The sequence below is a fragment of the Hyperoodon ampullatus genome, assembly GCF_949752795.1.
Source record: "Hyperoodon ampullatus genome assembly, chromosome: 15".
In the NCBI taxonomy this organism is placed as follows: domain Eukaryota; kingdom Metazoa; phylum Chordata; class Mammalia; order Artiodactyla; family Ziphiidae; genus Hyperoodon; species Hyperoodon ampullatus.
Genome location: NC_136928.1, coordinates 62,359,912 through 62,385,225, shown reverse-complemented (window position 1 = coordinate 62,385,225; position 25,314 = coordinate 62,359,912). Strand labels below are relative to the sequence as shown.

Below are 25,314 nucleotides of genomic sequence, written 5' to 3'. Positions count from 1 at the left end.
TGGATACAAAAAGAGGTGGGGAATTGGGGCAATTTTAGAAATCAGTCTGTAACACCTTGAAGATCTTTATTGTATTACTGGGAGGTCACTTTATGTCTAAACTTATGAGGCCATGTTGAAAAATTGTTGGTGAAAAAAATCTGATAATATTAGAAATTATGTAGTTTATTATCTATTTAAATTTTTATTAGTAGTGTAACCTATATATAGAACAGTGCCCACATCACAGGGAATTAGCTCAGTGAATATCACAAAGTGAACATAACTGTGTACTTATCACTCAAGTCAAGAAATAGAAGATCCCCTGCACCCCAGAATCCTCCCTCTTTCCCTTCTCAATTTTTACTTTCTCCCTCTTTTCCAGAAGTAGTCACTGTCCCGACTATTATAAGCATAGATGAGTTGTCTTTTTAGGAACTTTCAAATTATCCAGTAAATGTTTCGTGTCTGTCTTCTTTCACTTAGCAACATGTGGCCAATACCATTTCTTTAATATTCAGAACTGTGACTAGTGACGTGATAATATCCATTGATGTTTTCATTTAAAAGCTTTTCAGTGACTTCTCCCTTCCTTCAGCATGTTCTTCTGTGACTTCTTAGTTTATGCAACATTCGCTACAGTTAGTGTTTTCTCTGAAGTTCCCTTCAGTTCCATTAACATAAGGGAATTTATTACTCTGATATTTATTTCTTTCCAGGAGGAAATAAGCAATATGTATAGGAGACTAATGTGGGTATGAAAATGAAACTTAGAGTCCACTGTTATTGCTATATATTTGGGAAATCATAGTAGAAAATCAGTAGGCGTGAACTAAGACTGGTGTCAACCAGACTTGATAATTAAATTATTCAAAGTACTTAAAATGTTTAAAATTCTTTTTATTTACCTATCAGATTCATCACAGTGCTCTGCTGTATTTAGTGATTTAATCCCAGAAACTGGGGGGGGGATACTTAATGTGATGCTGAATCATGTTTTGAGTCTCAGTGACCAAGAGGCAATTGATATGTTTTACTGATGTGAAGGTGTTACTTTACTGGCCTAGACATCTTCTTGGAACTCCTGCTGCTCTTTTTAGTCTAAATAGGCACAATATTTTGGGTAAGAATTTAAAGTTTTGATTTGGACCTGAGTATCATTTTAGCATTTAAAATCAGTTTGGGACCCATTCCCATCCATTGTAAAATCATTTTCTGGTGTGTCCTCTTACTATGCTCCTATCACTGGGATAGGATTCAAAAAGGAAATGTCTGCTTATTTTATTTACTTTTCTTCAGGAAAGACAGTGGTGAAGTGAGTCATTAGCACATTGTGTTTTCCAATAGCTCTTTGACCTTAGTCTCTGGGGCTATAAAATCAATGGGAAGATGCCTGTTGTATCATGAGTCATGGGGAAAGCCTGTAATAGATATGTTACTATGAATGTTTCAAGGAGAAATTAATGTACTGTCTATAGATTATAGTCGGAAATCCAAGACCAGCAGAGATGTGCATCTCCCATGTGTAGCACACATGTATTGAGAAATAAATACAAGCTGTTCTCTGGGCTCTGATAATTCTTCTATCATGTTACCCTGCAGACAGAAGGATTGGAAGGCAGGGAGTTGTTCCCACAGTGGTTTGCTTCCTTTGAGTGAGTTCAATGATTGAATCCACCCCATGCTAGATGATTATTTTATAAATGTGGGACAGTTACAGGTCACGAGGGGAGGCTACAGCTGCGGTAGGGCCTAGGTTGAAACAAATACAATCACAAAGAGACCCATATGATAGTTCCTGGGGCTGACCCAAGAGAGCGACATTTCACAAAATGTGCTCCACAGACCACTAGGTCAGCTCGATGTTAATAGGTGGTGTGTGAAAAAAGATTCCATGGCCAAAAGTGTGGAGAATACCAAGTTAAACAGAGAAAACCAAGAGTCCTCGCCAAAGAACTTCTCAGGGGGTCTTTCATGTGCAAATGTATATAGAATATATAGCGTTTCTCAATCATATTCGGCCACAGAACTCTTCTTTTAGCAGAAGTCTCACAAAGTTTGTGTTTTATATAAAATACCTTGGGTATTTTATATAAAATTTTATATAAAATTGCTCTTGAATGTTGATCTTCTAACATTTTTTTGTTGCCTTATCTCCTAAAATAATTTTGAAACACTTAGGTGTTCACACATTTTTAAGCCAATATCTGCATTTTTTTAATCAAAAATTAAATGGGTGTAGTAGATTCATTTCTGGCATGTTTTATTAAATAGGGGCTTTCAACGTATTTTCAGCAGCAGCATTGGCTCATTTACTCTATGAATGATGTCTGCCGTCTAACCTAATTGGCAAAACCAGACTTTCTTATGAAATAAATCAGACTTATCCCTTTTCCTGTGACTGTCCCTCAGGAGGGATATATTTGTGACTTGTTCATTTGTTTGGTGTCTTTGATAATTTCACATTGTAGGGCAGTGCACCTGGAGAGATTCCAGATGGGCAGAAGGGTACCTTGAAGAGAAAGCAGACACTGAGTAAAGGAGAGAGGGAAAAGGAGATGGGCAAGTGTGTTGTTAGAGCACTTTTAGAGAAGGAAACACATGAAGGCTCAAGATCTAGGAATTGATTCCCTTAAATAAAAGTATCCAAGCATGGGCCTCCCTGGTGGCGCAGTGGTTAAAAATCTGCCTGCCAATGCAGGGGACACGGGTTTGAGCCCTGGTCCGGGAAGATCCCACATGCCGCGGAGCAACTAAGCCCATGTGCCACAACGACTGAGCCTGCGCTCTAGAGCCTGTGTGCCACAACTACTGAAGCCTGCGCGCCTAGAGCCCATGCTCCACAACAAGAGAAGCCACTGCAGTGAGAAGCCCACGCACCGCAACCAAGAGTAGCCCCCGCTCGAAGCAACTAAAGAAAGCCCACGCACAGCAACAAAGACCCAACGCAGCCAAAAAAAAAAAAAAAAAGTAGGGCTTCCCTGGTGGCGCAGTGGTTGAGAGTCCGCCTGCCGATGCAGGGGACACGGGTTCGTGCCCCGGTCCGGGAAGATGCCACATGCCGCAGAGCGGCTGGGCCCGTGAGTCATGGACGCTGAGCCTGCGCATCCGGAGCCTGTGCTCCGCAACGGGAAGAGGCCACAGCAGTGAGAGACCCGCGTACCGCAAAAAAAAAAAAAAAAAAAAAAAAAGTATCCAAGTATGTGTGTCCCCTGTGTCACTTGCCTTCAGGGGTGTGTGTACCTGGTGTGAAGCTGCTTCCCGGGGTGGGGAAGTTTAAGAAATACATATGTCCTCTTAGAGAGTGAACTCCTCCTTTATCTAAATTAAGTGATCCCTGTTAAACAGCCAAATGGTCTGTCTGGCTAGGAAAAGTATTTACCTCAGAGGTGTTTTTTTTTTCCTGCTTTCATCTGGAAGTCAAATTGCTGAGTTGTGTAATGGCATTTCTGTCCATCAGCAAAAACCAGAATCTCCAAAGCACTTCATATTTTCACACAGTATAAAGATCTGCATGTACTGTTCTCACCTGGTACCTAACTCCTGTTGGTTACTGGACATGCCTCATTTCCTGTATAAACTTGTGTTACTAAAAAGGCAGTAAATTAGTCCTCACTTTGTTAAACATACCTACTTTCCTGTAGGAGCATAGATACATAAAAGTGTGTTTATTTCCCACAGGGTACTTATGCTAGTCATGATATATATTATGCCGTAAATGTCATACTTTATTTATTCCTTGGCATTTTCAACTCTGGCAACTTGCAGATTGTTTTGAAGTCAGGATATTTAAGCTAGAAGCAACCTTGGGGATTATCTGCGTTGCAAGAGAGGAAAGTGAGATCAAGAGAAAACAAATGACTTGCTTTAGGTGACATAATTTAGGATCCTAGTTACCAAACTAGGTCTTAATGAGAGATTTCTCCCATTAGATTTCCCCATTCTCCCTTAACCCTTTTAAAAAATAAGAGCTTGGACCAAGTTATCTCTATAAAACTGTGAATAACTGTTGTGTTGCTCACCGTCCATAATTGTTACAAAGTTCCAGTGAGAGAAGGTGTGCTGTACAAATACAAAAGAGGGTGATGAGGATCCTTGCCTATAGTACTAGATTGTTGTTATCATCCTCGGGTGCTGAAATGCTAAGGCTGTGTTACATTAGGCTGTGTAGAGTCTCTTGTTATGCATATGTCCCAACTACTCTGTATTTTTTTTTTTTTTTTTTTTTTTTTTTGCGGTATGCGGGCCTCTCACTGTTGTGGCCTCTCCCGTTGCGGAGCACAGGCTCCGGACGCGCAGGCTCAGCGTCCATGGCTCACGGGCCCAGCCGCTCCGTGGCATGTGGGATCTTCCTGGACCGGGGCACGAAACCATGTCCCCTGCATCGGCAGGTGGACTCTCAACCACTGTGCCACCAGGGAAGCCCCTACTCTGTATTTTTATACTATCTGGGTAATAGATGCCCCAGCCTTCTGTTTCTTTTGTATTAGGTTGAACCATGTGACACTGCCAATATTCAACCATTTTAGATTTATAAGAAGAGCAGTTTTGTATTATTGAACTTGATAAATGGCCAGAGGTTCGTGGTAGGCTGTACTGGGCAGAGACACTCTATAAATGTTCTTAGTGAATGGAGAAGTATGTGAATCTGCATATGAGCTGTAGCCTCCCTGTCCCTCCACCCTAGATTTTGCCTACTCTAAAGGTATACACTGGGATTTATGAGTTTCTCCTTTCCCTTTTGCTTCGGCAAACTTCTGGACTCCCCAGCCCAGCAGCTCAGATGGAGCTATGGGGCGGGGCGGGGTGGTGGTGGTGGAGGTGACTGGTTCTGAGTCAGCTCCTTCCGCCATTCATCTTGACCTTGTTCTTGAACTCAGTAAGCTGTGTTCTATGCAAGTGGTTACACCATTCTTTCAAAGGATAGAATTCCACAATTGTCCAGAGAAATTAAGTGGTCTGCAGAGGGAAAACCATGAACAAATTCATTTGTTTACCATTGGTTTGTTTTTTTAAACTAAGTACTACAATACTTTCAGTTTAATCAGAACACATTAAAGGAGACTGGCTGATCCAGTAAAACATGAGACTCCTGAAACAATTTTTTTTGTCAAATATAAGTAATTTATAAAAAATTATAATCAAGTTAGAAGTTTTATTTAATTTTAAATAAGAAAATAGCCTGAGGAATTGAAGCCTAAATAGAACTATAATTCATAATTAGCTGATCATGTTTCATATAATTGTTAAACTTTGGCCCAATAACGCCTCCTCTCAGCCTAATCCTTAAACTTCTCATATCCAGAGAGCACACTTCCAGTCAACCCGTGTTTTGTTCTTAATGCATCTGTGAATCTTTAATTTCCTTCAGTTTATTTATAAAGGTCTTAAAGAGCCTGACTACCTCAGAAAGTCATTTAGATAATTGCTCATGTTTCATATTAATTTCTGGGGTTCTAAATTTAAAAACACGGGGCATAAGTTTTTTGCCTTTTTCTTTAAACACAAAGGATATAAACTATCTAGCCACCCACAATCCTCTCAGGAACGAAGCAGGGGATGGAAAAATGAAGTGGCAAAAAGTAAGAGAATTCCTATCCAATTTTTAGATTTCAAATTTGGCATATTAGGAATGAACAGTTTATGAATGGAATGCTTTTTAAAGTTTTATTTGTGAGTGAGTTGTTGAAACCTGGAATATGATTTTTCACGGAAATAACGTCAGTGATTTTCAAATTTTCTTTACAAATGCCATCTTAGAAGTTCAGTTTTTGAAGCAGATGTAAAGGAACTGCCTTGCTTAAAAGAGGTGTGTAGGGTGCCCAGTCTCCGGGGACAGGTCCGCAGGTCACAGTTAAGTCTGATGAATTACCTTAGAGCCCCGGTCAGACATGGTGATGCTAGGACTCTAGTCTTGCAGATCACAAACCACACACAGCCCCGAGCTCAGCGATCTGGGGAACCTAGTCTGTTTTGCTTCTTGCTCAGGCCAAAGCACCATCTCAGAGACAGCAGGAGACCATCCAGATGTAGACAGTATAGAGGCTGAGTTGAGTGAATGCAGCCCTTCAAGTCCCCTCATGGAGCAAGCACTCACCTCCACTCCATCATTCCTCAGACAACTTTACTTCAGGATGGTCCTTTCTGTACTTATAAACTCATATTTTCATCCCCTGTGTGTGAGTTTTTCAGTGAGGGCATTATTGACAATTTTCTTTGTCAAGGGGGACTAACCACACTTTGTTCAGTTCCCTAGTGTCCACCCAGTGAGTGTTCCCCTGTCCTTGGAACAACCCAAAGTGTCCCATAGCTAAGCATACCCCACTTTGAGAATCAACTAAGAGGGAAGCAATCTTATTGACTTACAACATCCCTATAGGTATTTACATTGTAGGAGAGATTGCTTTTAGATCTAAATGGCTACTAAATATACGAAAAGGAAATGCAGGTCAAAACCACAATGAGATAACACTACACTCCCGCTCCATGACTAAAATGAAAAAGACCGACAGTAATTTGATGAGGATGTGGAGAAGTTGGTACTGGAAATGGAAATTGACATAACCACTTTGGACAACTGTTTGACAATATTTATTGAAGTAAACATGAGCCTTATTTAGTGACCCAGAAATTTTACTCCTAGATATATACCCAAGAGACATGAGTGCGTAGGCCTACCAAAAGACATACATATAAGAATGTTCACAGGTGCATGGTTGGAAATAACCCCCAAATGTCTCTCAACAGTAGAACAGATAAATTAACTTTGTACTCACACAATAAAATGTAACAGAGCAGTGAAAGATGAACTGTATATAATAACATTGATGAATCTCTTAGGCATAATAAAGTCAGACAAAAGAATATATACAATATGATTCCCTTTATATGAAGTTTAAGAACAGCTGAGACTAATCAACAGTGATGGGAATCAGGATAGTAGTTACCTGTGGGGGCAAAGAGGTTGACTGGGAAGGGACATGAAGTGCCTTCTGAGGCACTGGGAATGTTCTAAGTCATGATCTGGGGGTGGTGGTTATACAGTATGTGCATAGACACGTGTACACACATATCTACTTGTATGTATACATGTATGTATATGCAAAAACCTCGTATAGTTGTACACTTAAGATTGATATACTTAGCTGGATGTAACTTTAAAAAGAAAAAATCTTGAAAATTTAATTTCTAATTTATAGTATTTTCTAGAATATGATAAAAAATAAATTGAGGTAGTTGAGGGAAATGGGAGTTTTTCTGGAAGCTTTGAGAGTGTGTCCATGCTTCTGGGTTTCTGGAGCCAAAATTAGGGGAAGTGGTATTGCTAGTGGCACAAGCTGATTAGAATAGAGATGGTAGGAAAAGGGAAGGGAAAAGCTTTATATGATTCCTCTTCTTCACTCTACTTCTTCCTGTCTGTAGCCATAGTGTTTTCATTTAAGGCTTAATTTCTGTCCTCCATTCCCATGGCATCATGGTCGAAGTGGTGGGCAATGTTGAGAGTCAAAGAGGGGACACTGGAAGAGAGCATAAGGCAGTCGTTGTGTATCAGGTATCTATGCTTTGTGGGGGACAAACACCACCTTAACCTGCAGGGAGGTTAGCCAGCAGGGAGACTGGGATGGTACTGTCATAGAAACTTCCAGATAAGGGAAAATTCTGGGTCCCAAGAGGTAAACATGGAAGGCGTAATGGTGCAGTCAATGAACAGGAGTAAAAGCCCCTCAGAGAAAGAGGAAGGCTGATGATCACACCCTAGTGGGAACATGAGGGGAAACAGTGGTCCAGCCTTTTTGACCACAACTGGCTGGTTACCCAAATTTGAGGTTTAAGTGGGGACATACAATAGGGGCTTCGCTTGTACCATGTAAGCCCCAACTGGACTTGGCACTCTTCCTGGTCCTTCATGGTGGTTCTCTTAAAGAGAATGAGTTATAGGGGGATATTTTCAATCACATGCTGTGCATAAATGTGCGTTATAATACAACACACACTCTGATCAAGAGTAAGATGGACAGGTGCTGGACCATATGCTGGTCCAGGTGTCATCTAGCTATACTAGTTTCCAGCTGCATGCAAGCTGGAATGCTGTAGAATTTACACAACAAACATGGGTTGTCATTTGAATGTCATTGAAAATGTCATATTGTCATGTGTCGGGTAAAATATGTCCATGTAGATATCTTTGGCTACGTAGAATATGAAATATAAGCAAATAGTGATTTATTGCAGGCTGCATTTGCCTTTTTATGTGATGATTCTGCTAGTAATGTTTTGCTACCATGGCGTTCAGTTTAATGTAGAAAATTAACATTTTAGGATCCTTAATAGAAGTTTTATTAGAATTAATGATTGAAAGAAGTAAATGTAATTTCAAATGGAAACACTAAAAGCCAAGTCTGTTAACTGTTAAGCTTCATAAGACACCCTGAATAAAATAGATAACTACTAATTTTTTTTACTGTTAACTTGTCACATTCTGTTTATTTTTAATTACCTTTGCAAATGACTCTATAATCTTTTTTTAAAAATTGCCACATTTTCGTCTCTCCTCTTCCAAATCATTTTGATTTCCCCTTGGGCCACTGTCTTAGTCCATTTGGGCTGCTATAACAAAATACCACCAACTGGATAGCTTAAAAACAGCAGGTATTTATTGCTCACAGTTCTGGAAGCAGGTAAGTCCCAGATCAAGGCACCAGTATGGTCACCTTCTGGTGAGGGCCCTCTTCCAGTTACAGATGTCTCCATTGTGTCCTCAAATGGTGGAAGGGACTAGGGATCTCTCTGGAGCCCCTCTTTTTAAGGCACTAATCCTATTCACGAGGGTTCTTCCCTCATGACTGAAACACCCTGCAAGGGCCTCACCTACTAATACCATCACCTTTGGGGAGGGTTAGGATTTCAACATATGAATCTGGCGGTGGGGTGGGGGGCACAAAACGTTGAACCATAGCAATCACCACATGCAGATGACCTTGAGGCTCTGTTTCCAATGATGCTTTCCTTTCACTTTATTCCTGAATCTGCTGCTGTGGCTGGATATTTATACAATACTTGAGTATCCCAGAGTGACCTTCTAGTGTAAAACTTACCTCTTTTTTTTTTTTAACGTCTTTATTGGAGTATAATTGCTTTACAATGGTGTGTTAGTTTCTGCTGTATAACAAAGTGAATCAGCTATACATATACATACATCCCCATATCTCCTCCCTCATGCGTCTCCCTCCCACCCTCCCTATCCCACCCCTCTAGATGGTCACAAAGCACCGAGCTGATCTCCCTGCGCTATGTGGGTGCTTCCCAATAGCTATCTATTTTACATTTGGTAGTGTATACATGTCCATGCCACTCTCTCGCTTCGTCCCAGCTTACCCTTCCCCTCCCCGTGTCCTCAAGTCCATTCTCTACATCTGCATCTTTATTCCTGTCCTGCCCCTAGGTTCTTCAAAACCATTTTTCTTTTTTTTTTAGTTTCCATATATATGTGTTAGCATATGGTATTTGTTTTTCTCTTTCTGACTTACTTCACTCTGTATGACAGTCTCTAGGTCCATCCACCTCACTACAAATAACTTGATTTCATTTCTTTTTATGGCTGAGTAATATTCCACTGTATATATGTGCCACATCTTCTTTATCCATTCATCTGTTGGTGGACACTTAGGTTGCTTCCACGTCCTGGCTATTGTAAATAGTGCTGCAATGAACATTGTGGTACATGACTCTTTTTGAATTATAGTTTTCTCAGGGGATATGCCCAGTAGTGGGATTGCTGGGTCATATGGTAGTTCTATTTTTAGTTTTTTAAGTAACCTCCATACTGTTCTCCATAGTGACTGTATCAATTTACATTCCCACCCACAGTGCAAGAGGGTTCCTTTTTCTCCACACCCTCTCCAGCATTTATTGTTTGTAGATTTTTTGATGATGGCCATTCTGACAGGTGTGAGGTGATACCTCATTGTAGTTTTGATTTGCATTTCTCTAATGATTAGTGATGTTGAGCATTCTTTCATGTGGAAAACTTATCTCTTCATCTGCCTTTTTCCTTCACAGAGCTTTCTACAAAACCAATAGTGTCTTTTCCTCTTTGCTCAGATTAGAAGCCTCAACGGCATCTTTTACCCTCTTTTTCTCCAATGCCATGTTGGCCAGTCAGACACCAAACACCATGCACTGTCAGTTGTTCCTTCAAAAACAAACAAACAAAAACACAACTTCATTCCTTCTCTTCCTGATTATTCTCACTAACCTGGCTTGTCACCAGTCTCATACTTGCTTTATTCCTTCAGTGATCAAACTTTTAATCTCATCTCACCAAGCCATGTGCTGGCCAGATGTGTTTCCCTAGAGCCCGCCCTTGATTATATCTTCCTCCTGCTCACAGACCTTTCATATATTTCCCTGTTTTCAATAAAATTGCATCCAAACCTAGCCTGGCTTTAACCGGCTCTTTTTCCAACTATTCACCTTCCTGAAACTTCTTTTCCAGCCAACAGTTTGACTCATGATTTCCTGATCCCTTTCCTTCTCCAGTCTCTGTCGCTCATGCTCTGATGTCCACCCATGTAGATCATTCACCCCTTCCTGCCCATCCATCTGGCTTCTCCCCAAATTCAACACCTGATGAAGTCTTACCTCCTTCTCCATGCTGCAGTCTCCCTTACCTCCACCTTCCTTTAGTAGCTCTTATTTGTCTATAAGGCAATTTCATAATTTAATTTCTTCAGGTTTATGACCTTTCTTCTGATTGTGATAACGATTTTCACTTCTTTAATTTTTACATAGTTATAGGCACAACTAGACTATAAGTGTCTCCAGGGCGAGAGTCTTCGCCTTGCCTGTATGCCCTATAATACTTTAAAAACACTAACACTAAAATATAAGCTCTGTGAAGGCTGGCATCTTTGGTCAGTTTTGTTCACTGGTAAGTCTCTAATATCTAGCATAGAACCAGGTACATAGTAGGTACATAGTAAATATTTGCTAAATTGTAGATGTTCAGTAAATGTTTGATTTGATTAAAGTGCTGCTGCATTAAAAGTTGCTCGCATCTCTTACTTACTATAACTGAGAGGTATTATACTGATAAAGACAGGGAATGCAATTTACAGCCAGAATCTGTTCCATAGAACTTGACTTCTCTTTCTAAAAGAATTGTTTTCCTGCAGATATTAATGAATGCCAACTACAGGGTGTGTGCCCTAATGGTGAGTGTTTGAATACCATGGGCAGCTATAGATGTACCTGCAAAATAGGATTTGGGCCAGATCCTACCTTTTCAAGTTGTGTTCGTAAGTAATGATCACTTTTTATTACTATTTTGCATCTGTTTTTTTGGGGGGTGGGGGGATGGGGAAGTATCCAAAAGAAGGTAAATACTCAGCGGTCAACTAAATATTGTAAATATGCAGGAAAATGTCATTAAAATGACAGGAGGGAGGAGGCGGCCTGATATACTACAATAAATCTATGTTTGTTTTAAAAATGCATTTTTATTGTGTTCAGAAAAAATGACAGCTTAAACTTAAGGTAGAGAACAAGCGCACAGAGGAATTATGCAAAGAAACAGTTAATTAAAATTAGCATACCTAAGACATGAAAACAGATTTTTCCTTCATGAGTATTTTAAGCATTATTTAGGTGGAGTGAAACTTTGTCCCAGCTTCTGTCTTTAATTAGTCCAAATTCTGAGTCACTTCTGTCTGATTTAATGAGGCTTCACTGTACTTTCTTGGTTAGAAGAGTCTGGGAAATAGTTAGCAAGGCTTTGTGTTTCAGATTTTTTTATTCAGTTCTAATTTCAAATATTCTATTCTGTTGTCCTCAAAAACCACTGATATGTGTCCCTGAAGTTAAACTATTTTGCCTTACAAATCTGTCTTTAAGATTTTTTTTAACTTGTTAAGGATAAAAATCCTCCATCAAATCTTATGTTCTAATATTCGTACAGAAAATGTAGTTTCTCCAAAAAGATCCTATTAAGGATCTCTTGCCACAAAACCTAATCCAGTGTAATCAATACAGATCACCTGACAATTAGAGATGTATGCATTTTAGATGTAAAGGGCTCAGACACAGAATTTTTTAAGACTACCTTATTTTTAAGGTACTTGTGCCCATTATTACAAAGTAGGTAAATGCAACAGATTTTTCAAAGTCACATACGATTAAAGGTTAAACATTTTAAACTAATGTATGGCAGAAAACTGTTGAGATAATGTTAAGAGCAATCCTGCATTAATTTTTGTCTTGCTAGTTTTTTTTTATTTACCTGTTTTTATAATGTGTCATTGGTATATGTTAAGTTGTATCTTTCTGGTCCCCAGTTTTAAATTTGTCATATCATCAAGATATATTTTTCAAGAAGGTACCATCATTTGCTTTTAACTGTGCATCTCTAACTCTGTGCCCTAAGCTGATGGATAGACATGGTGAAATAAAGACAAATGTAATAAAATAAAAATAGCAATCTCATTCATTACTTTTAGACGAGTTTGTTGAGTGTTTTGGAACATTGTTACTAATTACTACTATTTTCCTTTGAAACCCGTCACATACAGATTTGGAAATTTTGCACATAAGTTCTTCCATGTTCTTTCACAGACAGTTCTGATCATAAAGCAGGCAGGCACCTAATTATAGGGCTTTTTTTGGCGGGTGACAAAATTATACTGTAAAATTATGCTTGCATACTAGGTACACTTGAAAACTGATGCAAGGATTTGGAAATTTCAGGCCAAAAATCACATCATTGACAATATCCAGATAATTTAGGGATAACTTCTGGCTGATTGGAATTACATGAGTAGAGTATTGTAAATACAGTTGTATAATTTAAGCATGAAACATTTTTAAAGTTTGAACATAGAATTTGATGTGAATATTTGTTTTTCCTTAAATAATTTGCTTTGTAGTCTGGTTAAAATGACTACATTGAATATTGTAGATTAGGTACACTTAGAGGACTGGTCGCAAAGTGTTTTATTTGACTAGATCTGATGTCTAGAGCTAAGGACAGACATCCAGCTTTTAATAAGATTGTAGAAACTGCCAATGAGATTTTTGAAACACACTTTCCTTAGCATTTATTTTCCCTGTCGTTGCCCAGATAATACTGAACTTATTAAACAACCATCCATTCGTATTTGAAAAATAAATAATTTAATTTTATGGTTCAGCTACAACAGCTGAAACGATAAGTATTAGGAGACGTTTGTTGCTAGTTAAATGTTCCTGTTTAGAGTTTGAAGTTGAAACCTGGGCTCTTTACCAGCATTGAGTGGGCAGATTTATTTCTCTTTCCTCTGAATTTACCACATGTAATATCATAGAGATATGTAAAGTGTTTCAGGATTTGTGACTTGGTTCAATCCAGTCTGATCTGTGGGTGAACCGTATTTTGAAGAAGTTGATAGGGAAGTCTAAAGAGAAGGAATGTCTTGAGAAAGAATGAGGGGAGAAGGTGATACTTACAAAGTAGGGTGGAAAAGCACTGGCGAGTTGGTGGTACCCTTGATAGTCACGGGGGGAGCAGAAGGAGACCGGGGGTCACACATGTGCACACACGCATGCACAGACACGCAGACAGACACACAAAGGCACTGAGCAAAGCTATCTGTCATTTGGAGTAAATGCTCTTGCAAGATATAAAAACAGCCTTGGATAGACCGTGGAAGCAGATGGAGAAGATTGACCACGTTTGCTCCAGGCAGCATGAATTTAGGGCATATCCAGGCCATAAAAGGTGTGGCTGACTCTGTGAACTCAAAGAAATGCACTTGGCAGTGGCTGAGGAGCAATGGGAAGCTCTCCCTGTTCTCGAATACGCTGAGGTGAACACCCTCAGAATTCCTTGACTGCAGCCAAAGGTTGCAACCACTTCACTTTCTCTCCTTGCCCGCACCCTGTCCTTGACTTAGCCAAGCTGAAAGAAGAAAGTAGGAGGGTTCTGGCGTTTGCTGTCTCCGACCTCTGTGTCTGTGGATCAGGGCGTTGCTGCAGTAGCATTCTCCAGACCTGCTCCTACATCTCTGTGGGGAAAGGTGAAACTCCAGGATTTCTCAGAGCCAGTCCAAGAAAAGTATAATAACCTGTGCAGTCGGAGTAGGAAAGCTTTCTGACTTTTTAAGCTGCAATTAATTTTCTTCAGAAATTCAAGAGCTCCAGGATGAATGCTGGGGAGGGTGTGTCCACAGGTTCAAAGGGCCCAGGTAAAAGAATTTTGAGGGGCTTCCCTGGTGGCGCAGTGGTTGAGAGTCCACCTGCCGACGCAGGAGACACGGGTTCGTGCCCCGGTCCAGGAAGATCCCACATGCCGCGGAGTGGCTAGGCCTGTGAGCCACGGCTGCTGAGCCTGCGTGTCCGGAGCCTGTGCTCCGCAACGGGAGAGGCCACAACAGTGAGAGGCCCATGTACCGAAAAAAAAAAAAAAAAGAATTTTGAGCCTGCATATTTGCTCAGTGAAATTTGTTTCATAATATTCTTGACCCATGGACTTGGTGCTCACTGACAGAAATAGAGTTAGAGAGAAGATGTGCTTCTGCCCTAACTCTGGAAATCATGAGATGCCGAACTCATCCCTTTGAAAAGCCAGTCATATTCATGAACATCATTTCTTTTTAGTTTCTGCAGCTTCCTTATGAGATATGAATTATTTTACACAATAGGAAACTGAAGCTAGGAGAGTTTTAAGTAACTTTTCAAGATCACATAGCTTGTAAATGACATTTGAGGTTTAAAATTGGGTTTTGTGCCTCTAACTTTAGGGTTCTAGATCAGGGATTGGCAAATTATAGCCCGTGGGCAAAATCTGTCCCACCGTCTGTTTTTGTAAATAGTTTTATTGGAACACAGCCATGTCCATTCATTTATATACTGTCTAAGGCCGCTTTCACGCTGCCGTGGCAGAGCTGAGAAGTTGAAACAGAGACCAAATGGACCACAAAGCCTAAAATATTTATCTTGCCTTTCACAGAGAAAATTTGCTGACTTTTGGGCTAGATCAATGCTGTCCAGTAGAACTTTCTGTGATGATAGACAGTGCAGATACAGAACATTTCTGATGTGATAAGACTAGTCACAAGTGGCTGGTGTGACTAAGGAATTGAATTTTAAATTGTATCTCATTTAAATTTTATCTAAGTAGTAGTATGTGGCTAGGGGCTAACACATTGGATCTCATAGTTCTAGATCCTTTTTTTTTTTTAATAAAGTTGATTGGGTAAATGACTGCTAGATCTCTCTAGCAGAGAGAGAAAAATGGGCTTTCCTTCCTGACTTGGTGGTTTTGTCCATGGTGACGTTGTTCTCCCCAGAAATGAGGCTGGGAGCCTCTGAGTCACCTCTGACTCTGTCATCTCCTTTGGTCTCCAAGAAAGTCGTTAGATCTTCATAATCTATTTTCTACCTTTTCCTTTCTTCCCACCTCCTCCGTGGCTGTCTCAGCTTAGGCTCATAGTTTTCCTCACTTAGTGGTCTCACAGCATCATGGCCTTGAGGTTGTACAGACAGATCTGTGCCAACTGTTTGCTCCCATATAAAAGCAGTAACAACCAAAACCGTGACAGTAATGTAGTAATCTTTACTGTTTACTTACTAAGTGCCAGGCACTGTGATGAGTACTTTATATGGATTATCAAATATAATACTTACAAGATTTCTATGAGGCTTGAAGTGTTGTTCTTCCTATTTTAGAAATGAAGAAGTTGAGGCACAGAGAGTTTAAGGATCTTTCCAAAAGTCACACAGCCTATAAGCGGTAGAGCCCAAATTTGAAACTCAATTTGTCTCACTCCACAAGCTGAGCCTTTAATCAGGAAGAGGAAACTGGTCTAAATTGACAGGAGCAAGTCATCTATTTAAGCAGAGCCACTATTTAGTCTCACTGTAAAATGCTGGTCTGACTCTGCAGTGGCCTCAGAATCATTGTTTTTCTGAAATTTTGGTTCTCGCAGAATTTATTTTTAATAACCCGTTTCCTGAAAAGGGTGCCTATGGGCTCTTACCTCCCTAGGAAAGTCATCTCTCAGACTCCTTCTAACAGTGTTACTTGCTCCCCACACCTGCATCCCAGCACTCATCCCATTGGGACTTTAAGCTTTAATGGTATGAAACTCTAATGTGGAATTTCATCCAAGAAGTGAATAAGGATATTGGAGGTGTTTGTGGGGGGGGAGAGTGAAAACAAACTAGTAGGAGAGGCTAGCTTATATGCTGTCTCCTCAAGTCTTCTCTGTTTTTCAACTTGTTCCAAGTACCAGGTTAATTTATATCTCCTTAATACTACTTACATTTATGTTTGAATTGATAAGAGCAGCATGGCTTTGAAAGTATAATCAGTTGGTTGTACGACCCTATAATTAAGTATAAGTTGGTTAATACATTACTGGGGAGCCCAAATGTGAGAACCATAGCATATTACCTTCTCACGGTGGTTTGTTATGCAATCACCATCAGCATTGGCTATATATGGTGAAGATTCAATACTATACTTGGGTATACAGCTATATGTTTATTTCTTTGGAAGATTTTTCCCATGTCTGTCACCAGGAGCAAAAGATTTGTTTTCTTGACTGACTGATGTGGCATTTCTAGTAGGGTTTATGCTTCTGAAATGTTTTTCCCTCTATATAGAGTAACTGAATCTGTGCACCTGAATCGTAGCAACACATCCTACAGAAAATACAATCTGCAAAACCCATATTTCAGGGAACCTACACATATGAACCTACCAGCACGCTTTGTAATTCCTCCTCATTACTCTGACCCATTCCCATTTCAACCAATTCTTTTTTTTTTTTTTTTGTGGTACGCGGGCCTCTCACTGCTGTGGCCTCTCCCATTGAGGAGCACAGGCTCCGGATACGCAGGCTCAGCGGCCATGGCTCATGGGCCCAGCCGCTCCGTGGCTATGTGGGATCTTCCCAGACCGGGGCACGAACCCGTGTCCCCTGCATCGGCAGGCGGACTCTCAACCACTGCGCCACCAGGGAAGCCCTCCACCAATTCTTTAGCAATCTTTGGGCAATATTGATTTTTTTTTTTTAGTATAGTGTAAATCCTTATGATGCAATAGACTATATAATCACGTTTATTATATTTTAAATAATAAATGTAGTATACGAATGAGTTAGCCTTTACAACCAGCCTTTCAATCTGTGGTTAAAGATACTCAGACAGTAGAAACACCAATCATGCATCATTCTAGGTAGCATATTGTTCCTGGGTTTATGTGTCATGTTGAATGTGAAAGTGCTAGAGGTGTTTAATGAAATAAGTGAATTGCCATATAAGTCATTTGAAATGATAAAAGAATAACAGGTGACTTAGGCATTAAAATAGAGGCCATTTTAAAGGGCACATCCTGTTAGAAATCTGAGGGAGGCATAAATTAACACTTTTTGATCCACATAATTGTAGAGCAAAGAAAATTTGAATCATAGGAGCATTAGTATAATTTAGGTATGTAAGCCAGACCTTTCCAATGGCTTCCTCCTGGGATTTCTTCCATCTTTGAAGGAGCAGATTTTTTTTTATTAGTTAATGGCTTATTATTATGTGCACTTGGGGTGAAGCACAATGTTTAGTTGCAACATGGTCTGATGTTCCCTGAAACACCAACAGCTGAATTTTGATGACTCTGTAAGCCAGTGATTCTTATTCCCTTAAAAACCCCCACTTGAAGTGCATTGGAAGCTGTCATGGAAAAAAAAAAAAAAACACCAGTACCCTAGCACTTAGGGAGAATCTCTGGGTTAGGAAATGATGCAAGGACAAAAACCTATAAAACAGAGACCTTTCAGGAGAAGATGTTGAGGAGGAATTAGCTTGCTTGACTTCTGTCATTATTCTCCACATGATAAAATGCCTAAAATTTTGCTTTTTCTGTGTGTGTGTGTGCTCCATGCATGGAGCCTCAACCAGAGACTTGCTTTAATGAACAAGCAATCTCTTATAATTCACTTACACACAAATACACATACTAATCCCTTAAAAACTGAATTGCTGATTTGGAGTTTGGGGTTAATCTGGGCGGTAGGCCTGATATGTTACTTTAAAGTAGAGTCCTTGGATAGGGGAGCAGAGTAAGTGTAACAGGGATGGTGCCTAAGGCAGTATCACTACCCTGGATATGAGGGCGAGGTGGATACCAGGGAGCGAGTGTGGACAGGTCAGCGTAAGGGGCCAGTGTCACCGTCTGCCAATGTCCAGGGTTTGGGGAAACTCTGCTCTGCTGTAAACGGCCCTTGTTCTTGGGATCTAGAACTAACCTTAATGCTATTAGTGTTATAATTAATCCCTACCACGTGTAAAATAGGCTCTTGTGAGTTGACCTGATGTTGTTTCTATGGAAATATGTGTTGTGAATTCCAAACACTTTGGTTGGAGAAGAAATTTTGGAGCCAAATCCTTGGTGAGCTGATTATCCTAGAACTACGTATATGTTCTTAAGATTATACAACTTATATATAGAGACAGACCCACACCCATATGCTATATAAGTGCTGGTCAATCATTCCAGAAACTTATCCTTTTGGGGGTAATAACCATACTCATAAATTTTCTTTTACTTTTCTTCTGTGACCTTTAATCTTTCATAGCTGACTTGCACAGACTCCAGAAAGTGAGTAGGAGAAGGGAGAGAAAAAGACTCAAACTTCTCCCTTTTACCACGTTTTTAGTGATCTTGGGCAAACCTGGCCGTATTAGAGGAACTAAGTTTTGAAGCCTTAGGAAGGTCTCCTGTGCACCCCCCCTCCAATTCACCCATATCCTTTTTTCAACTGTTTTCACTTTGTTGAAACTCTACCACTGCAGCAGTGATCACGTCGTGTACAAATGCCCTTGAGAGGATGGAGATACCTGCTTTTATTAATAAGGCAGGCTGATGTGTATATTGTGTCTACTCTGAACCAAACGTTTAGCGTATGATATTTTGAGTCTATACATTGAGCTTGTCACCTGTAAGTGAGGGAGTTATTGAGGCTCAGCCAGTGTATTAGTTAGCATTCTCTCCAGAGAAATGGAGCCAATAGCGTGGGTGGATGAAAAGGGATTTTTAAGGAATTGGCTCACATGAATGTGGAGGTTGGCAAGCCCCAATCTGCAGGGTAGGCTGGCAGCCTGGAGGTCCTGGGAACAGCTAATGTTGCAGCCAGAGTCTGAAGGCTGTCTGCTGGCAAAATTCCTTCTTCCTCTGGGGAGATCAGTCTCTTTTTCTCCTAAGGCCTTCAAGTGCTTGGATAAGGCGCACCCACATCCCGGAGAGTCATCTGCTTGACTCAAAATCTACTAATTTAAATGTTAATCTCACGTGAAAAATACCTTCACATCAACATTCAGACCTGTCTTTGACCAGCTATCTAAGTTCTGTGGCCCAGTCAAGTTGACACATAAACCATTGCAGCCAGTCGAAGTGACTTCCCTAGGTTATGTTGCTGGCAAGTGGTAGACCCACTATGTGAGCCCAGGTCTGTCTGGCTCTAAAAACCCTTGCTCTCTTCACTGTGCTGTAGTGCTTTCATTGAATCAGGTTGTTTCTGGTAGCGGAGATGTCAGTCATTTTGTGAGAATGAAAATTTAGCTCTGAGCAGGAAAGGAAGGTGATTTGGAAGTGCCAGGTGCTAGAGGAATTGGGTAAGGGAAAGGCAAATTGGGAAAAGCTCATTTGGACAGTGATGCAGTAGAGAAGAGCTTTTGTTGACATGGGGAATGAACAGAGAGGTGACCATCAAGCTTGGTCTATTCAGCAGTGTTGACTTGGCCTGGAACTGGATCTGTAGAACATTCTCCATGCATGCACATTTACTCTAGAAAATGATCTTTGTGAAGGCAGGGGTGTGTCTTTCTTATTCTCATATTTGCCCTATGTGCCCAGTAGCTGTTAGATTAATGAAGTCTCATCTACTAAATTTATAGAAGAAGAATCAGAATGAGGACTTAAGTATTGGATGACTATGGGCTGATGTGCTTTTGTGATGTTTCCTGAGGGGTTGAGGATGTCATCTCCTCCTTCTCTGGTGTGCTGTCTGGCTGGACCGGGGCCTTGTGTGGCATTGCCAGTCAGAAGCTGTCCTCTGCCTCCCATTTGCTGGTTGCTAGCCTAGGATGAGACCAGATAGGACCCTGCAGGCTTTCACGGTCCTCCAAGCAAGAAGAGTGATAGCTGATTTGTAGTATCTACTATGTTCAGTTCCTGACTTTCCATGATACCTGGCTGTTTACCAAATTCTGCCCTAGAACTACGTCTCTTTTTTTTTTTTTTTTTTTTTTTTTTTGCGGTACGCGGTCCTCTCACTGTTGTGACCTCTCCCGTTGCGGAGCACAGGCTCCGGACGCGCAGGCTCAGCGGCCATGGCTCATGGTCCCAGCCTCTCTGCGGCATGTGGGATCTTCCCGGACCGGGGCACGAACCCATGTCCCCTGCATCGGCAGGTGGACTCTGAACCACTGCGCCACCAGGGAAGCCCAGAACTACCTCTCTTATAGCTAAATACAAGACAACAAATGAGGTAGAGATTTTGATAATTAGGTTTTATAGTTAGGTTTATTTGGGCAGGTTTATTTTGGTTGAAATTATTTGTTCTCACTCACGCACACATAGTTGATTTTCAACACTTACTAAAATGGAAGAAGGGACTAGACAGAGACAGGGACGTTTGATGTCCTGACTCTTCAAACTCATTTGGTCAACTGACCCTAAATCCAGAAGGGTAATGCCCTACATCTAGACAGATTTATTCTGAAGTATGACTTCTAATCCAAACTTTTAGGTTCATTTTACTATTATGTGAAATGTCGAACTGGTTTTTGTCGTTTCTTGGGTGACGTCAGGCCTTATCTCTCTGCTTCAGCGGATACCCCTGTGATCTCTGAGGAGAAAGGGCCCTGTTACCGACTTGTCAGTTCCGGAAGGCAGTGTATGCACCCCCTGTCTGTTCATCTCACCAAGCAGCTCTGCTGTTGTAGTGTGGGCAAGGCCTGGGGCCCACACTGTGAGAAATGTCCCCTTCCAGGCACAGGTAAGACATGCCCCACTGTGTGCTCACATTCACTCCTGGCCACACAAGCACACAGGATGATTTGGGCAGCTTGGGTTATTTGTGGTTTCTGACTTTAAAATTAGTTATTAATAATGCGATGTGTTTTTATCCCTTTTGTAAAAACCGTGAACACATGAGGTTGAATCAGTGGAAAAAATTACATGCAAAGAGCTTTTCCCATTGTGTGTAACATTAGACTTCCTTTTGGATGTTAAGAAAAGCCATTGCGTTTTATCCGTAGCTTCTAGGGCCCTAAGTCTGTTGTTTGAAAGTGTGGAGAGACCAGAAGGCCCTGTTGGACTTGCACTTTCCTGATGGTTGCTCACCGCCTGCACAGCGACTAGACCTGGTGCAGTTTAACTCTTTCACTCATGTATTGAACAGGTGCCTCTCAGGTCCTGTTAAGAACATTGTGCTTGATTTCTCCAGTTGGAAATGGAGAAAATTATATTCACTATGAATATGATTGATTGAATTTATGCTATGAAGATTAATAACTCAAGGGCAGATCCTGCCAAAGCTCCCATGAACTTCTGGGTGGGAGCTGAATATTAAGAAGTGATGATTCTTTATCCTTCAGCTGAGTACGTAATGGCCTAATGCCCTGAAAGCATAAATTTATCTAAGTGCCTTGCTTATACCAGGGAGTCACCAGCTTCTCAAGCAGGGTCAAGTAGAGTTAAAGAGAAGAGAAAGAAATATACCTGAAAATACTGGGCATGATATTATCAAAAAAGGAGTGGCCCCAATTTCACTGGCATGGGGTAGGCATAAAAAATGTCTACTCAGTTTCTTGTTCCATAAGGTGCTTCCCACATAGGGAAGTGTATTGACTCTCACAGGGCCATTTAATGTCTTAAGCCTATAACTTGCACTGTTGCAGACAAGTTGTAAATATAAATTTAACTATCATGTGCCACGTTTGTTGATGGCTAGGATCAGAAAGAACTGGTAAAGCAGAGACAGTATAATGTTGATGGTAGTTTGGTTTACTGGGTAACTTGACACATCTCCAGAAGGCCCTAGTATCCTCCTGTGGGATCTGATCCTCTCAGTATTAAAAAGTAATCATCAATTAAATTCATGATCTTGATAATTCACAGACCCACTTTAAGTTCAATTTTGATAGCTTTTGTAACCCTTACATGAAGCATAAATCAAGAAGGTAAATGTAACACTGGAAGACTTTTCCATAAAGTGCAGTAACTAAGTTTGAAAATAATATTAAAGATAAAATTTTGATACTTAACCAGTTTTTGGATGTATGGTGATTTTCATAAGAGTAATGTTTAGTTCATTCATGCTTCAAATATTTGATAGAAAAACATTTTTGCTAGAAACATCTATTCCACATGAAAATTGTATTTCATAGTTAAACATAAAAATGAGGTTCTACCATTTAATGTGTGATCCTTAGAAAAACAAATTTTAGCATGTTTTAAGGAGTATTTGGGGGTTTTATTTTTACCAAGAGCTAATTTTAGATCCAGAACATCAAGAGGAGATCTCTTGTTCAGTGGAAGTGAAAAGTGACTTATTTTACTTTCAGTTTTAAAAGTAGAAATAAAAACGTTGACCATGAGCTCCTTGGTGTCTGCATTTGGTAACTTGCCTCCAGCGCTGACACCAAAGGGCTTAGGTGGATTGTTCCTCCTTGGGCCACACACTGCCTTGCCTCTCTTGTCTTTCCCCTTGACTCATTCCTGGCAATTATGCAATGGAGGCTAGCAAATCACAGGTCCCCAGTCAACCTTTTTTTTTTTTTTTTTTTTTTAAAGCATACAAAACCACCTTCCTGGCGGGAATAGCAGTTCCAGGGCATAGAATATTTCCTAGCCCTCAGGATAATTCGACCAGTTGGTCATGGTCAGGCTTTTGCTCACTTGTCGTCCCTCTCCTTGAAAATACCTACATTCTAACTTGGCGTGTCCTTTTTTCCTTTATTTCTACCCATCATCCCTTTAGCATGTGTATTTCGCTGGATTCCTTTTCACCATCCTGAGAATCTCTCTTCAAAGCCACTTGCCCTGTTTCAGTCCTTCTTAACCAGCCTCCCCATATCAGCTGATAACCTCCATCCTGGCTGAGTCCTTTGGTTTCTTCAACTGGAAACAAATTAGGATGATTTCAGCACCTCATTTCCCTCCATAGTGATTTCTTTTTCTTTTTCAACCTTCTTGCTAGTCATTTAACTTAGATGTTACTGAGTTCCTGGTTAATAACTAGTGAAATTAGACCAAAGCAAGAGGGAACAGTCTGATTTTTGCTGATATTACACTCTCCCTGAGATATATATAATATATATAGTATGTTCTGTACCTAAAAATCTAATGTATTACATATATTTTATGTGTGTAATACATGATACATGATGTGATATAGAATATTAAATAGAAAACATGATATGTATGCTATCTCCTAATTTGTAGCTGACATATGTTAATATATATAAAATATGTGCTCTCTATATGCTATATATGCTATATATATATATATATAAAATTCTGATTGGGTAGGATAAGGAATTAACAGATGGAGAAATGTTTAGTAAAAGAAAGGGTTCGGTTTTTTCTGTAAATATGCAAGTTTGACAGAAATTCAAGCATTTTGCATCTGTTTTTGAAGTTTTTAAATGTAACTATATTAGTGATGATTTATTAAGAGATATTCATCATGCTGTTTTCCTCTGTATAAGTTTGCACTTTTAGATTTTTAAAAGGAATATTTTCCCATCCCAAATCTAGCTGCTTTTAAGGAAATCTGTCCTGGTGGAATGGGTTATACGGTATCTGGCGTTCATAGACGCAGGCCAATCCATCACCATGTAGGTAAAGGACCTGTATTTGTCAAGCCAAAGAACACTCAACCTGTTGCTAAAAGTACTCATCCTCCACCTCTCCCAGCCAAGGAAGAGCCAGTGGAGGCCCTGACCTTCTCCCGGGAACAGGGGCCAGGAGCGGCGGAGCCAGAAGGTGAGAGTGGAAATGGATCACGGACCTAGCCATCTGTCTGTGGGTCTTTGCTTTGGTTTCCCTGCTTATAACCTCTAGAACAGGGGTTTTCAGCCTCGGCACTATTGACAATTTGGGGTGGATAGTTCTTTGATGTGAGGGGCTGCTCTGTGCATTGTAGTATGTTTAGCAACATCCTTGGCCTCTAACCTCTAGAAGCCAGTAGCACCCTCCCCCTCCCAGTTGCTACAACCAAAAAGGTGTCCAAGTATCACTAAGTGTCCTCTGAGGGCAGAATTACTCCTGATTGAGAACCACTGCTGCAGAGTAGTATGCACCTAGCAGGTGGCAGTATTCCACGGTCATCTCAGGACATTGTCTTGTGTTTGGGAGCTACTTTTTCTTGGTGTTTATTCCTGGAGAGTGATTCACATTTTTCAGGGAGTAGCCTGAATTCACTTTTGTGTCTACAGGGCCATTTAATAAATATGTATTTACTTTAAAAAATGGAATCCATAGACTTAAAAAAGTTAAAGCGTCAACTGAGCGTCCATGAAATAGAGTCTCACAGGCAGTCAGGGATAAGGGGAAGCAAAATGAAGAAAGACAGGATCAGTGAAAGAGATCTTGGAGATCACCTAGTGAAGTCTTTTAATTTACATTTTGAGAAACCAAGACTTAGAGCAACTGACTTGCAGGTGTCATACAAAGAGTATGTGATATGACCAAGGAGCACATTTTTCCGAGGAAGTGGTTAAGGCTGCCTACTCCAGAGGGAGACTAGAGACAAGGGGCTTTGACTCTCTGGTTCGGAAAGAGGGATTATCTATCTCAGTCTCTCCATAGAGACCAGCATGTCCAATACTTTGAATATCTTTGTCACCACAAAAGTGCTCACCTCAGATGGGAGGAACAAAAATCTTAGCTTGTGTGGAATAGGTATTGGCTTTAATAAAGCTCCTGTTGGCCTTTCACACTTGATTCTTAGGTCAGAATTCAGGGTGTCCATTTATGGGTTTTGTGAGGGGAGAAGGTGCCCAGGTTAGTGAGGCGCTGGGAGCTTGGCAAGGAAGAGAGGTCTCTTTTCAGGGCTCTGAACCTCTGTGTGTTCTAGCCTATTTTATTGCCCTCTCTCACTTGCTGCATTTCTCCTTGGTTAGGCAGACGAGGTAGGACCTCACCTAGAATTGACAGTGCTGGCCAGTTTGCTCCTGTGCACTTGGCCAGATGTTTGCACCTTCTCCGCCTTGGCACAAGCAGGAGGAAATGGGCTGTGGTCCAGATTCTGCCTCAAGAGTTTCTTGGTGGTGGGTTAGACAGGATAGAAGGTTAGTTGA

The 25,314-nt window shown here is 40.6% G+C and overlaps 1 protein-coding gene across 24 annotated transcripts in view; it reads left to right on the top strand.

Moving 5' to 3' along the window:
• The window catches only part of LTBP1 (latent transforming growth factor beta binding protein 1), a gene marked incomplete at its 5' end in the record, with an annotated part of 437,494 nt that overhangs the window by 263,075 nt on the left and 149,105 nt on the right, over positions 1 to 25,314 (top strand). For 11 of the 24 annotated variants that reach the window (XM_079721384.1, XM_079721407.1, XM_079721391.1 and 8 more), the window contains 3 exons: positions 11,154 to 11,276; positions 20,838 to 21,005; positions 23,771 to 23,998. In XM_079721384.1, the coding sequence (XP_079577510.1) occupies positions 11,154 to 11,276; positions 20,838 to 21,005; positions 23,771 to 23,998 (519 nt within the window). The remainder of the gene's footprint in view (positions 1 to 11,153; positions 11,277 to 20,837; positions 21,006 to 23,770; positions 23,999 to 25,314) is intronic. The other 13 variants (XM_079721395.1, XM_079721394.1, XM_079721386.1 and 10 more) reach the window with 2 other exon arrangements.